At 42.7% G+C, this 11868-nt stretch overlaps 2 protein-coding genes across 4 annotated transcripts in view; one reads left to right on the plus strand and one right to left on the minus strand.

Moving 5' to 3' along the window:
- Positions 1–11048, plus strand: part of LOC6605963 (elongation factor-like GTPase 1) — a 73400-nt gene extending 62352 nt beyond the window's left edge. The window contains exons 4-6 of the mRNA XM_032719520.1: positions 680–864; positions 6603–6814; positions 10922–11048. Coding sequence (XP_032575411.1) covers positions 680–864; positions 6603–6791 — 374 coding nt within the window. The 3' untranslated portion in view covers positions 6792–6814; positions 10922–11048. The remainder of the gene's footprint in view (positions 1–679; positions 865–6602; positions 6815–10921) is intronic.
- Positions 6885–10705, minus strand: LOC6605967 (proton-coupled folate transporter). 3 transcript variants are annotated; one of them, XM_002030743.2, is made up of 6 exons: positions 10145–10705; positions 9823–10053; positions 8180–8992; positions 7734–8072; positions 7223–7551; positions 6885–7161 (listed from the first exon to the last, which is right to left on the minus strand). In XM_002030743.2, the coding sequence occupies exons 2-6, from the start codon at positions 9835–9837 to the stop codon at positions 7038–7040; spliced, it is 1620 nt and encodes a 539-aa protein (XP_002030779.1). In that variant the 5' UTR covers positions 9838–10053; positions 10145–10705; the 3' UTR covers positions 6885–7037. The 3 variants fall into 3 exon arrangements, with proteins under 3 accessions (XP_002030779.1, XP_032575412.1, XP_032575413.1); XM_032719521.1 differs by having other exon boundaries at positions 10618–10701; XM_032719522.1 differs by lacking the exons at positions 9823–10053; positions 10145–10705 and adding an exon at positions 9379–9758.
- Positions 11049–11868: the final 820 nt, after the last annotated feature.

Raw genomic sequence — 11868 nt, forward strand, 5'->3', positions numbered from 1 at the left:
ACAACTGGGGAAGAATCCCAGAAAAGAGTTTAACAGAAAAAGATGATCGCGTTTAAAGTCGAAGCTTTAATACACTAGAATTTTTATACTACTTTTATAATTTAAAAGTAATGTATACCATTGTTTCTTAACATTTTTAAGAAAACTTTCATATTTTTGGCGCACCTAACTTGGTTGTGAACTTGTGAGGTTTTCAAAAGTGTCTGTTTCATTATGCTCTTTTTTTGTTTGGGTTGTTCCTTTGGAGCCTTTCCATATTCCTCCAAAAAATGAGAATGCCCCAAGATAGTGTATATAGAGAGTACGAGAGAGACCTGGAAACGATCTTCATCTCCATCTTCAGCTTGGAAGTTCAAGCGAAAAACGCGCGAGGTTCGGCAGAAAGCCCGCCAATTTTATGGGCCAAATCCGATAAGATTTCATTTGTTTACGAGTTACCTTGAGACGCGCCAGAAACAACAACAATAACCAAAACAACAACAACAACACAAGAACACAAGAAAGAGCTGGCGATATAGGAGCATTAAGCAGAACCGACAACTCCAACTGAAAGGCGGTCATTGTTAGTTGGAGGTGGTTTCCCTTTTCCCTTTTCCCTGTTCCATTTAACCTTTTCCAATTCGATTTCTAGCTAACAACAGCTGATCAAAGAACGTATCTCTTTCGCTATCATTCGCAGGTAAAATGTACGCGGTAATTGGCCGGCGGCACGGCAAAATCCTCTCCGGCGATTTGACCCAGGGCAGCGGCAACTTCGCGGTCACCTGTCTGCTGCCGGTGATCGAGTCGTTCAACTTCGCCCAGGATATGCGAAAGCAGACATCTGGCCTGGCCTGTCCCCAGCTCATGTTTAGCCACTGGGAGGTGAGTACCTACTGTACAGTAGAGCTTGGACGCTCTCGATTATTTCCTTTAGTTTGGGTCTTTTTTGTGATGTATATATGTATATGGAGGCAGTACTTCAAATGGTATTTAGATGATTGTACCTAAATCTGCTAATGAGTAATTTGAAAGATTACACTTTGATGCGTAACTCAGATAGCTTATGGACCTCGTTATATTTGCTAAGCACAGTTAGTCAGTGGAAAAACATTTAAATATAAAGTCATTATATATCATAAAAAAGGAGTCAACAGTTATAAAGATTTAAGGATATATAGCAACGTTAGATCTTAGAGTGTTGTTTCTGTTATGGAATCCTGACTGTATCTGGCAGCTGTTGCTGCTCTGAGCCACTGATGGGGCACAAGTGCAGCGCTTGTGTTCGACCGTGCCCAACCCGAACTCCACATATTCCTGACCCCCATCCCAACCTCGCGACCCGGCTTCCTTTCCCCGAAACTCTCGCTGCCTGTCTGTGGTCAATAAAAATCTCAGCTTACGCTGCTCTAAGCCTTCTGTTACCTTCCTCTGAAGTCTTATAAGCTAAACCACAGTCAGCAGCAGTGGCGACATGGCAACAGCAGCAGTTGGACTGAAAGATATATGGTCCATTTGAAGCTGCAGCTGTGTGCCATTCGAGGTAACCCAAAGCCCCAAACCCAAACCCCTCTCTCCTCCCCTTTCTCCATCGCATTCTGACCTTGTCGTGGGCCACAGTTAACACTCAACTTGATGGTTATTCCCTTCTCTCTTACGCTTTTGCCAAGATCAGCGGATGGGGCAAGCTTAGTCAAAAAACGTATTCAAGTTGTTCAGCCCACAGGAGTTTCGAATAAGTTTTGAAGTCACACAGAACTCCCATATTTATAAACTTTTCATCGAACCTAGTTATTTTGTAGCATTGAAATATTCTTAAGCAATATCTATGAACTTCGGAACTTTGTTAAATATTAATAATGCAACATGTTTTGCCGCCTGAACCGCACATATTTTCAAAGTGCGTGCACTCTGTATTAGTATTGGTTCCTATATCAGTGTGTTTGTGCTGGTGTTGGTCACATCGGCCAACCAATCGATAACAACAAGTTTTTGTATAATGACTTCCGGCGATTTTCTATTTCTCAGCTCAAGTTTTCAAGTTTTGCCGGCGACGGAGATGTTTTTTGCCGTTGCTTCGTATAATTTCTTACGCATTTCCAACGCCAGACAGCAGGAAAAGTGGAAAAGGGGCGTGGAAATGGGAGTGAAGTTGGATTGCACAGAAAAATGCATACTGATTTTTTCAATACTTCTATAATTACAAACTTTTTTGAATTGAAACTATGTATATTGCATACTACACTTTTTTTCAAAACTAACTTAGTTTTGCAACTCTAAACTGTGTTGAAGTGAAAAAGTATCTGAGAGATATTTTATTCGATGACATTATTCTGGGCGAAGTGAAAACAATTAGGCTTACCTTTCGTCCGAGCAATTAAAACGGTCGCTTTCAGCACTTTGTACACGCCCACATATCTTGGCCAGTGGAACACCCCGCCCCCTGCACCCAACCCCTGCCTTTTTTAAAGTTTTTTTTTTTTGTTGTTAACCCTACCTGCCAGGTGAGTGGGCCGGGCTCTATGCCGTGGGCGCAGTTGTCACGTGCCCATAATAACAACGAAGGCGTCAACTTCACTGGAGTGGCCAACTTCTGGTTGGGGCCAAATGGGGAAAAAGGGTCCAGAAGTGGGCGGGGGCGAGTCGTCGTGTTCCCAAAACAGCCATTTCCATTTCTTGCCGCATCATGGCCCACAATAAGTTCGTTAAGCATGTGCATCGCCGGATCAGCAGATCTGCAGCCGCAATCATCTCTCGGGATGACCTTTTAACGTGGAATCCGGAATCTGGAAGCTGCAGGCTGCGAGCCACCTGAAACAGAAACTGAGGCAACGAAAACTAATTTTCTGTTTTCATATATCATAATTTTTTTTCTTTTGTTATTGCCGTTGCTCTTTCACTTCACGTAGCAGCATTAAGACAGCAGTCAGCAGCTCAAGATTCAAGCCAACAGTGCGTTTCATTTGAATGTTTTTGGTAAGCAGAGCTTAATAAAAATATGTTTTGCTTAGAAGCTAAAATATTTTCATTTAATATTCACAACAAAATCCAAAGATTATTATTACTTTGTGATTTATGTTTACTAATGGCACTACATTTAAAAAAATTTCTAATTAAAATATCTTAAAATTATAACACTTTCTAAACTGCGATTTCTTAAGTTGATATTCGTTTCATTTTGATATAATTTTAAAAGGTTAAATTTTTTATGAACTAATTGTATTTAAATTTCCTTAATTGCCAAAATAGCTTCAACCACTTCATTCTCCGTGGCCTTACAGCAATGTGTCGCACTGTTTAAGCGAGAAATATCTCCTCGTCGGGTGGCTACTGTCTTGCGCGCTTTTGTTATTATTTAATTTCGTGCTTCCTTTTGTTTTGCCCCAACTCCTCCCGTTGGCTCCATCACTTCTCATCTCTTCTGGCCAGTTGATGAACCCAAAGATTGTTATTATGATTACGCGTGTGTGTGTGTGTGTGTGCCGGAGACGGTAGAAATAAGCCGGGGCAGGAAGAGGGTCAAGACCTGCAGCCTACCGAAATAAGAAAAAAAAAGAATGAAAAAAATAATAAAATAACATAACAACTTTGGCTACTGGTCTTACTTTCAGGCCGCTCTGCATCGGGTTTTCCCCTGCCACGGCGTGTTGCATATGATTTGGTTCTGGTTGTTGCTTTTAGTGTTGTTGCTGTTGTTGTTCCTGCTGGTTGTCGCGCTTTGCATGCAAGACCTCAGTTGTGGAGCTCTGAAACTACTTCAAAAGCATAACAGCCACGGCCACAACAAACTGTGAGCAAAGAACCAAGACAAATAACAAATAATCTGATAACTCGTTTTGTATACCTGCCACAGTCTGCCACCCCTCCCCCCGCCAAAGGGAAAGTCTGCAGTGGAGACAGTGTGGATGGTGGTGGGGGAGAAGAGGCAGGAGGCGGGGCAGGGCCAGGGGCGGGAAGGTTGGGGCTGGAGTTGGGGGCGGGGGTCGTAGGGAGTTCGCCCGGAGGCGGGGGAGAGCATGGCAGTGCCCTAAAGTCTGCCTGGTGCGAATAAACACACACATACAAATACACTGGCCAACAAAATGTTACAAAATGTTACAATTCACCAAATTAATTTTGGCCTTAAAAAAGAAAATAATAATATAATAATAATTAATAATTTATATTCGAACTAAAGAGTTCAGCTAAAAATATTATAAATCGAAATTAAATAATGAAAAATCGTACAAAAACTGACTATAAAATTGCTTAGTCTTAGTGTAGGGATATATCCATGCCAGGGCAAGTGTTTATCCAAGTGGACAAAGGATTGTTGTTGCTCTCGTTGTTGTTGTTCTTCTAAAGTGGAACGTGGTTTGCATTGTCCGCTCGCTGGCTGTCAAAATGACGCTCATCGAAGTCCGCCGTCCGCCGTCCGTTGTCCGTTGTCCATTCGCTGGAGACTTTTACCAAAGCGGGTACCCCAAGTCTTTCGAATCAACTCGACTCGAATCGAGTTATATTCTGTGGGCCCGGTCTCTTTCACAGTCTTTCAGCCAGTTTCTGGCGCGCGATAATAATCTCAACTTCGTCTTGCTCGCGGACGGACAAATGGACAAGCGGACAAGCGGACAAATGGACAAGCGGACCGATGGACGGCAGCGTATTTCGGTAGCTGCCGCGTAAATTACCTGCATACAAACCGCGCGCGGTCGGACAGGTAAACACATTCACTCATACACTCATAAGCACACCACTCATAAGAACACGTGTGTGCAAAGAGAGCTGGAGATATGGAGAGATATACCTTACCTTACCATATAATATGTTACCACACCAAGTGTGTGTGTGTGTGTTGATGTCACGTCGTTTGGTTTTGGCTTTGGTTTTTTGGATTTTTGGATTTTTGTTTTGGTTTTCGCGGTTGCTGCAATATTTTTCTTAATATTTCAACCTCAAGATGGGAGAGAATGCTCGGTATGGAGTTGAAGATCAGGAGTGGGTGATTAGAGGGGATTCACTGCAATCTGCAGCGTGGTGTTGCATTAGTGGGGATAAGCACCTTTCCCAAAAAGTACAAATTACAAATTCTTACGGATTTCCCCATATACCATTAATGGATAAAGGATATTTTCAGTACAACATCCTACTAAGTTATTGGTCGAAGCCATAACTTGATAAGAACACGTAATAATTTAATTCCCCTTTCTAATGTTAGTTAATTATTAACATCATAATAAATGCGAATCCCTTATAAGACTTCCTGATTTGGAGCAGTGCACTCATCTGCCTGCTGCTGCTGCTGGCTGGCTGCTCATTTGTCTGGCCCGGCTCAGACGCAAGTTCTGCGCACTTCTGGAGCACTTCAGCTGCCACAGGGTTTCCTCCGAATGCTGCCAGAGATTTGGAGTGGGAATGTTGGGAATGGCAATGGGAATGGGAATGAGGATGAGGATGGGCTTGAGTTTGGGCATGGGTAGGGATGCTGATGGTGATGGGGAGCGATGGCAAGATTGGAGGCTGCTGCGCATGCGCAGAGCCATTTGCAAAGGATGGCAGGCAGTCTCGCTTTTGCGTTGCTGTTTTGTTGTGACAGGGATTGCAAACTGCGAACTGGGATTGCCTTACCTTGTCGAGGACTACCGCTTGGCTCCCTATAGTGCCCCCATTGTTCCCTTCGCTGCGATCCCTTGCCCACTTGGCGTTGTTGGCTGTTGTTAAACAAGCGAAACTTTGTGCCCGATAATGATCTACACGGGATTGCGAAGATGTTCGAGGGCCCGCAGTTTAGCGTAGTGCGAACAGATGGCCCAGAACACGCACTGTGAGAAAATCATTAGCAAATTGGCTATAAAGATATATGAGCTACATATTTGCTTTTGTTATGACCAGTGTGTTTTCCATTTACTTGCTCTATATTCTATATATTTTCTTGCTGTGGAATGAAAAAAGTCTCTTTCTGACAAAAGCCCATCCTCAAGCCGCCTCAGCATCTTAATCAGATCTCGAGCAAGCTCAGTCATTGATGAGGGAATTCATAAAGTGTAGAACCGAAATTTTGGAGTGGGAGAGTGCTGAGTTTTTCCAGCGAACCGCTCGACACCCGCCCGCTGGGTCTCGAGTCCTTGCTGGATGGAGGAAGGAAAACAAAACAATGCAGATCTCACACCAGAGATTCTCAAGTGGTTCGCCTCGCAGGAGGCAATCATCAATCAAGCGCAGGGAACGCTCTTCACGCCATTGAGGAAATGCCCCGTTCTCCGGTACGCCGGTTCTTCTGCGTATCCTGGCGAGCCTGCCTTATCACGTAACGTGCAATGCGTGTCCCTGCGTCCTTTGAAAGTCATTAAGCGTCGAGTCCTTTGTCGCAGCCTCTCGAGTCCAAACAATGAAGATGTGAAAATGCACGCTTTCCCTGCTGCTGGGACAAAGAGCCCTGCTCAAAGACCCAAAAGACATAGATTGAAGAAATAAACCCCGACCCAGCCCATATACTACTCGTAGCCATAAACCAAACCAAACCCAACCCAAATCCAATCCAGTGCGAGGCGCAGGCGCATAGACACAGCGACGCCTCGTTCCTTTTGTCCCGTCTCAAGTGCCTAAATGATTTCCCGGAATTTACACCCTGCGTCTGCTTACAGGTGATTGATATCGATCCCTTCTGGCTGCCGACAACCGAGGAGGAGCTGATGCACTTCGGCGAGAAGGCGGACTCCGCCAACCGAGCCAAGGTCTACATGGACAGTGTCCGGCGAAGGAAGGGCCTCTTTGTGGACGAGCAGGTGGTGGAGCATGCGGAGAAGCAGCGCACCCTCTCCAAGAACAAGTGATTTGGCAGTTGATGATCGTTCGGGTAAGTTCCATTTCCCTGTTCCATTTCAACCAAAACCCATTAAAATAAAATCAGCGCATTTGTTTCAACATTTCATGATAAGTTCAAATATAGAAAAGTTTAGCTTTTATTCAAAATATATTGATGGGAATGATTTACATTGGCAAAATATTTATGCAATGCAATCAATATCTGCTCTGGGTTCAAATCTTTTTATTAGGAATCGTTAAAGTTAATTCACAGGCTAGTTCTTGTGCTGTTCAATTTCCGTCTCCAGGACAGCTTCCGTTTGGGAAATAAGTCCGCTCTCCTTCTCAGGAACTTCCGGAACAGCCAGTGAATTTTTGCCCAAAACAATGTGTAGGCAACTAATTAGACCAATTAAATAATTAATAAGACAAATAAGAGTCACGTCGCGGAATCACTTACAGTATCATCATAAAGACGGCGATTTGGGTGGCAATGGTTAGGATGAAGACATATCCTCCGTGATTCGTATTCTGAGTGCGTCGATAAAGTTGCGAATAGCACACACCGCTGATGAAGGGCACCGCATTATCGCAAACCGATAGCAGCGCAAACACCTTTCCACGCTCCGATGTGGGCACTATTTTCGAGGTCATGGCCCGGATCATGGGACCCACAATTGGACCCAAGCTGCAGACAACGGCTCCGGCGTAGAGCAAGTCCGTATTGGTGGCGAAATAGAAGAACAAGCGGGCTATCGAATGGGCCCACGTGCCAATGAAAATGATTGTCTATGAATAAAACCATTTGAGTTATTAAATAGATTTTTGATTGGATTACAGCACTTGGAATGTTAATCTTTTGGACAAGCAAAATTAAGTTAATTTCTACTTAGTAATCTCTGAATTCCGGTTAAATTTGTATAGACAAGACTTTGGACTTTGCCAAGCAATAGCTAGTAATAGGAACGCACCGTATCCCTCCATCCAAGGATCTTGTTCATCAGCGGCACAGCCAACAGCATGGCAATCACGTAGGCCGATGACTTGAATGTCTTGAAGTTGCTGTACGCACTCACATCCCAGTCAAATTTGCCCAGGGTGTACATGTAGAGGTACTGCCCCTCGTCCCGCTGGAACGTGTACAGGGCCATGCTGACCAGAAGGATAATGAGAAAGCTGCGACGATGACCCTTTCGCGGCTTCACCAACACCGCCAACGAGTCCTTCACATGCTGCTTATCAAAGAAGTCGCCCCAAAAGCCACAGCATCCGAGTTCCCTCAGCGATCGCTGCCTCGGCGTTGTTTGCCACTGAAAGTTGATGTTGCAAAATTAAGGAAGTGCATATATACAGGACTATGAAGTATATAGGATTATGGACTTTTATGGAACAAGCATAAGATGAATCCCAAACTTACCTTCAGGGCGCACATGGTGTAGATGATGGCGAGGGCAAGTAGTGAAGCGTTCACGGTGAACATGTCCGCGTAGGACTGATTGAACACGTTGTAAAAGAGATGCGAGCCCAGGGCCACGCCCAGGGGCATGGCACTGAGGTAGATCACGTCCAGGATGGTCACTCGGATGGTGCGCTGCTGCAGCGTGGAAATGTCCGAGATGTAGGCGAAGCAGGAGGCAAAAATGGCCACATCCGCACCGGTCAACGCCGATGGCAACGTGGCCGAGTAGATGATGTTCTGCACCGGCCACGTGGGCATCCTAGCGTTGACCACTATCATCGTGGAGTAGACAAACTTTCCCACTAATCCCATGAGCAGGGGCAACTTTCGGCCACGCCGATCCGAGAAGGAGCCCAGAAAAAGGGCCAGGATAATGGGGAAAACGTGGGCGGAAATGTTCTCCCACTGAAGGAACCAGGCATTGGTCAACATTGCCTCCCTTCGGAACTCCTCGTTCTCCGGCTTGTTGAGATTCCTGCAGATCTCCTCCGTGAAATTCCTGTTAACCCGACAGGACTTGTACAGAAAGAAGTTCTGCTCCACCACCGAGGTGATCATGAAGGCGAACATGTACAGGAACATTGTGGGCTCCACGGATATGGATGTGACCACATGCCACGCCCACTGGAGAGCGGTATGGCCCGCCATCTCGTCACGCTGTTCCCTAACGGGGCCGGACGCGCTGTTCTCATTGTTCTCACTGGTCTCACTGGTCTCGCTGTTCTCACTAGACCGACTGTTTCGTCTTTGTGCGTCATTTTCGGAGTGTGCCTGCAAGTATGCAATGGAATTTGGTATTCGAACTGCTTGATTGTTCTGATGTTGGCAATGCCATAGATTTCGAAGAGAGGATCTCTTCTTACGCTTTGCGTTTAAAACTCGTTTAAAGCAATAGATGCTCTACAACAATTTTGTTTGAAATGGTTCACTTGATTATATTATCGTCTTTTGCTACCGTTTAGTAGTTAGCCACACAAATATTATCAGGTCTGATTTCATAAAAATCGTTTATTAATGAAGCACTCTAATTACTTAATAGAAACTATCTATTAGAAAATTAATAGAAACTGCGGTTGTTCACAGCTTATGTCTTGTGTTTAATTATAGAAACAATTTAACAGAAGAAGTTCCGATAACAATTTCTTTGCACTACATACCAAAAGAGTATTCGTAAGTCACCAACACTTTATCATATTAATACCGACCACATGCTGACACTTTAAATATTTATAGTTGACAAACAATGATATAAGCGTAATACTTTAAGGAAAATTTCCGAATGTTCCCTTTGTTTATTTGCTTTTTGTGAAACCAGATAGAATACTTGAAATCAATAATGAAACTTTGCACACACAAAAACTATATTCACGGTCAGGTCAGCTGTGTTTAAAGATTTCTCTGCGAGCTTCGCGCGTTTTTTAGGCATCAATTGCCATACGTAATCATTCAACGAATCGCAGCGGTCCAATTTGTTCAATTTCTTAATTGCATAAAAGTCGAACTATTTTATTTCGTATTTTTTTAGTGACACTTTTTGTTTGTTCAATTCAGAGCCTACATTTAGAGGCGTCGCAAATAAAAACAAAATAGAAAACACTTACCCCTGTGGCGCTCATTTTTACTTTGCGCACCCGCTCTTACACTGTTAATGTTAAGTGTGCTGCTGGTCTGTTAGGTTTGGTGGTGAGTGTAAGCTGAAAGCTTTTATGCTCTAGCTGTTTTTACCGCTTAGCTTTTGCAATTCAAAATGTAACCGCCAAACGCAGCGCATAGGATTAGACTTCTAGCCATTTACTTTAGATAGATGGGGTAGATTGAATTATTGTTTATTTCTGTGAATTATTCAACCAAACATATTAAAATTTAAAATTATTATCAAAATAATGAGTTAGGAAACTGTAGAGAGCACTTAGATTTCCTTACTTAAGTTATAATTTCAATTAGAAATGGCAGCTTATCAATGATTGTTTGCTTTATATATTCGGTAAATGTATTTATTATTCATTCATTATTTGTTTTCCGAATTTTGCAGTAGATTAGATTTATTAAACTACACTTCAGTTGTGGAGTATATCACAAAATAGGTTTTTTATCATCTCACTTCTTGTTTTTTTTTAGTTGCACGTGTATGATTGTATAATTTAACTAATTTCAGTTGACGTCTAGCCGGGATTTATGGATTTATTTCCTTGATCAAATCGCACGTAGCTCTTTGATTTTGTTCGATATCACTAAAAACCGTCGATAAGGGCTTATGAAGCTTAATTTAAGACTCATTCATTTGGATTTATTACACTGGCCAACGATTTGCTTCAATAATAAGTTTAAGTGATTTTCAATCACCAAACTGTGATTTACTGTGCTGTTTGTGTCGTTTGTATATTGAATTTCATTACGCTGCACTTATTTTCCACTGATATTGTGTTCCACGGAACATAAATATTTAACCGCACAGATGCGACTTGATCGCTTTATAGGTCGATAGCGACTGAAAACCCAGAGGGTAGTTGATCCGTCCACTCAAACTCGCCTTATCAGCCGAAATGCTGATACAGAGCGTTTTCTATTGGCCTCCACCGGCAATCGAAGCTACAATGGCGATTGTTAATTACTCTTTATTTATAAACGTTTTCAATGGATTTTTCCAATTCACTGCCGACCATTTCTGATTATTTACTATTTTCTTTCTTTTTTTTGCAGTTACTAAGAAGTTTTTGATTTACCACCACGAATGGAAGCCTGAAATTTTGCTGAGGAATGGCATATTTTTTATACATTATACAAATATTTAATGAACAAATAAAAAATAAATATTATCTTAAAAAAATATGTTTATTTTGATGCGGTTATTTTAATAAGGATATAGGCGCATATATTAGATTGCAAGCGAATAATATTATTTTTAAATGCCCAAAAGTATGCAACGATTCCTTAGAAAAACTTTATGTTCGCCTTTCAAATGGTAAGATTAAAAAGTCTGATTTTTCAAACGTGTTTCAAAACATATATATTAGTCAAAATTTAAAAAGCAGGCAAGCCCTTGACTCTTCCCACATAAAAAAAGAAAATAAGCGAATCCCTAACATCAAATCCAAATACATTATTTTGGATAATAAAAAAAAGAGTATCTAATCAAAAGCCTTTCAATGTGAAAATAAAAATTAAAAATACGTAAATTAACCCAATGAAAAATACTTCATTGAGAAAAAGAGTCTTGTGGAAATGTGGGAATTACAGTTACCAGACTATTTCTTGTATTCATCAATCATTTTCTTGGTCCGCTTTTGAGTCAAATGAATGCGAAAACGCGTAGCAAAACAGAGATGACAATTGGCTCCCATCTGGTTGTTGGCTTTCCCGATCCAGCGGCGGTTTTCCGAGCTGGCTGCTTGGATGACTCTGGCGCTGCAGGGCTTCCCGTTGGGTTGGTGGGTTGGTCTGGACTGCATTTTCCGCTGGCAATGGTAATCGGAGCCGCCACCTAAGCCCGCTGCTTCCCAAGCGGTCGGTAAACTGCAAGACGATCGAATGCCCGCTGCCAGGGCCACCCCAAAGATTGTGGACCCCGCACCTCGGATCCCAAGTTTAGCATATTTGCATTGTGGGGTGCTGGGCAGCACAGTAGTCATTGGCAAGTAAGCTATTTT

This window comes from Drosophila sechellia, chromosome 3L (genome assembly GCF_004382195.2).
Source record: "Drosophila sechellia strain sech25 chromosome 3L, ASM438219v1, whole genome shotgun sequence".
Taxonomy (NCBI): Eukaryota; Metazoa; Arthropoda; class Insecta; order Diptera; family Drosophilidae; genus Drosophila; species Drosophila sechellia.

What these genes read in the sequence shown, in the direction of transcription:
- LOC6605967 (XM_002030743.2), bottom strand. An exon ending in ACACCATGTGCGCCCTGAAG is followed by an intron (nt 8,073 to 8,179) that starts GTAAGTTTGGGA and finishes ATCAACTTTCAG; the next exon opens with TGGCAAACAACGCCGAGGCA. An exon ending in TCCTTGGATGGAGGGATACG is followed by an intron (nt 7,552 to 7,733) that starts GTGCGTTCCTAT and finishes TTTTATTCATAG; the next exon opens with ACAATCATTTTCATTGGCAC.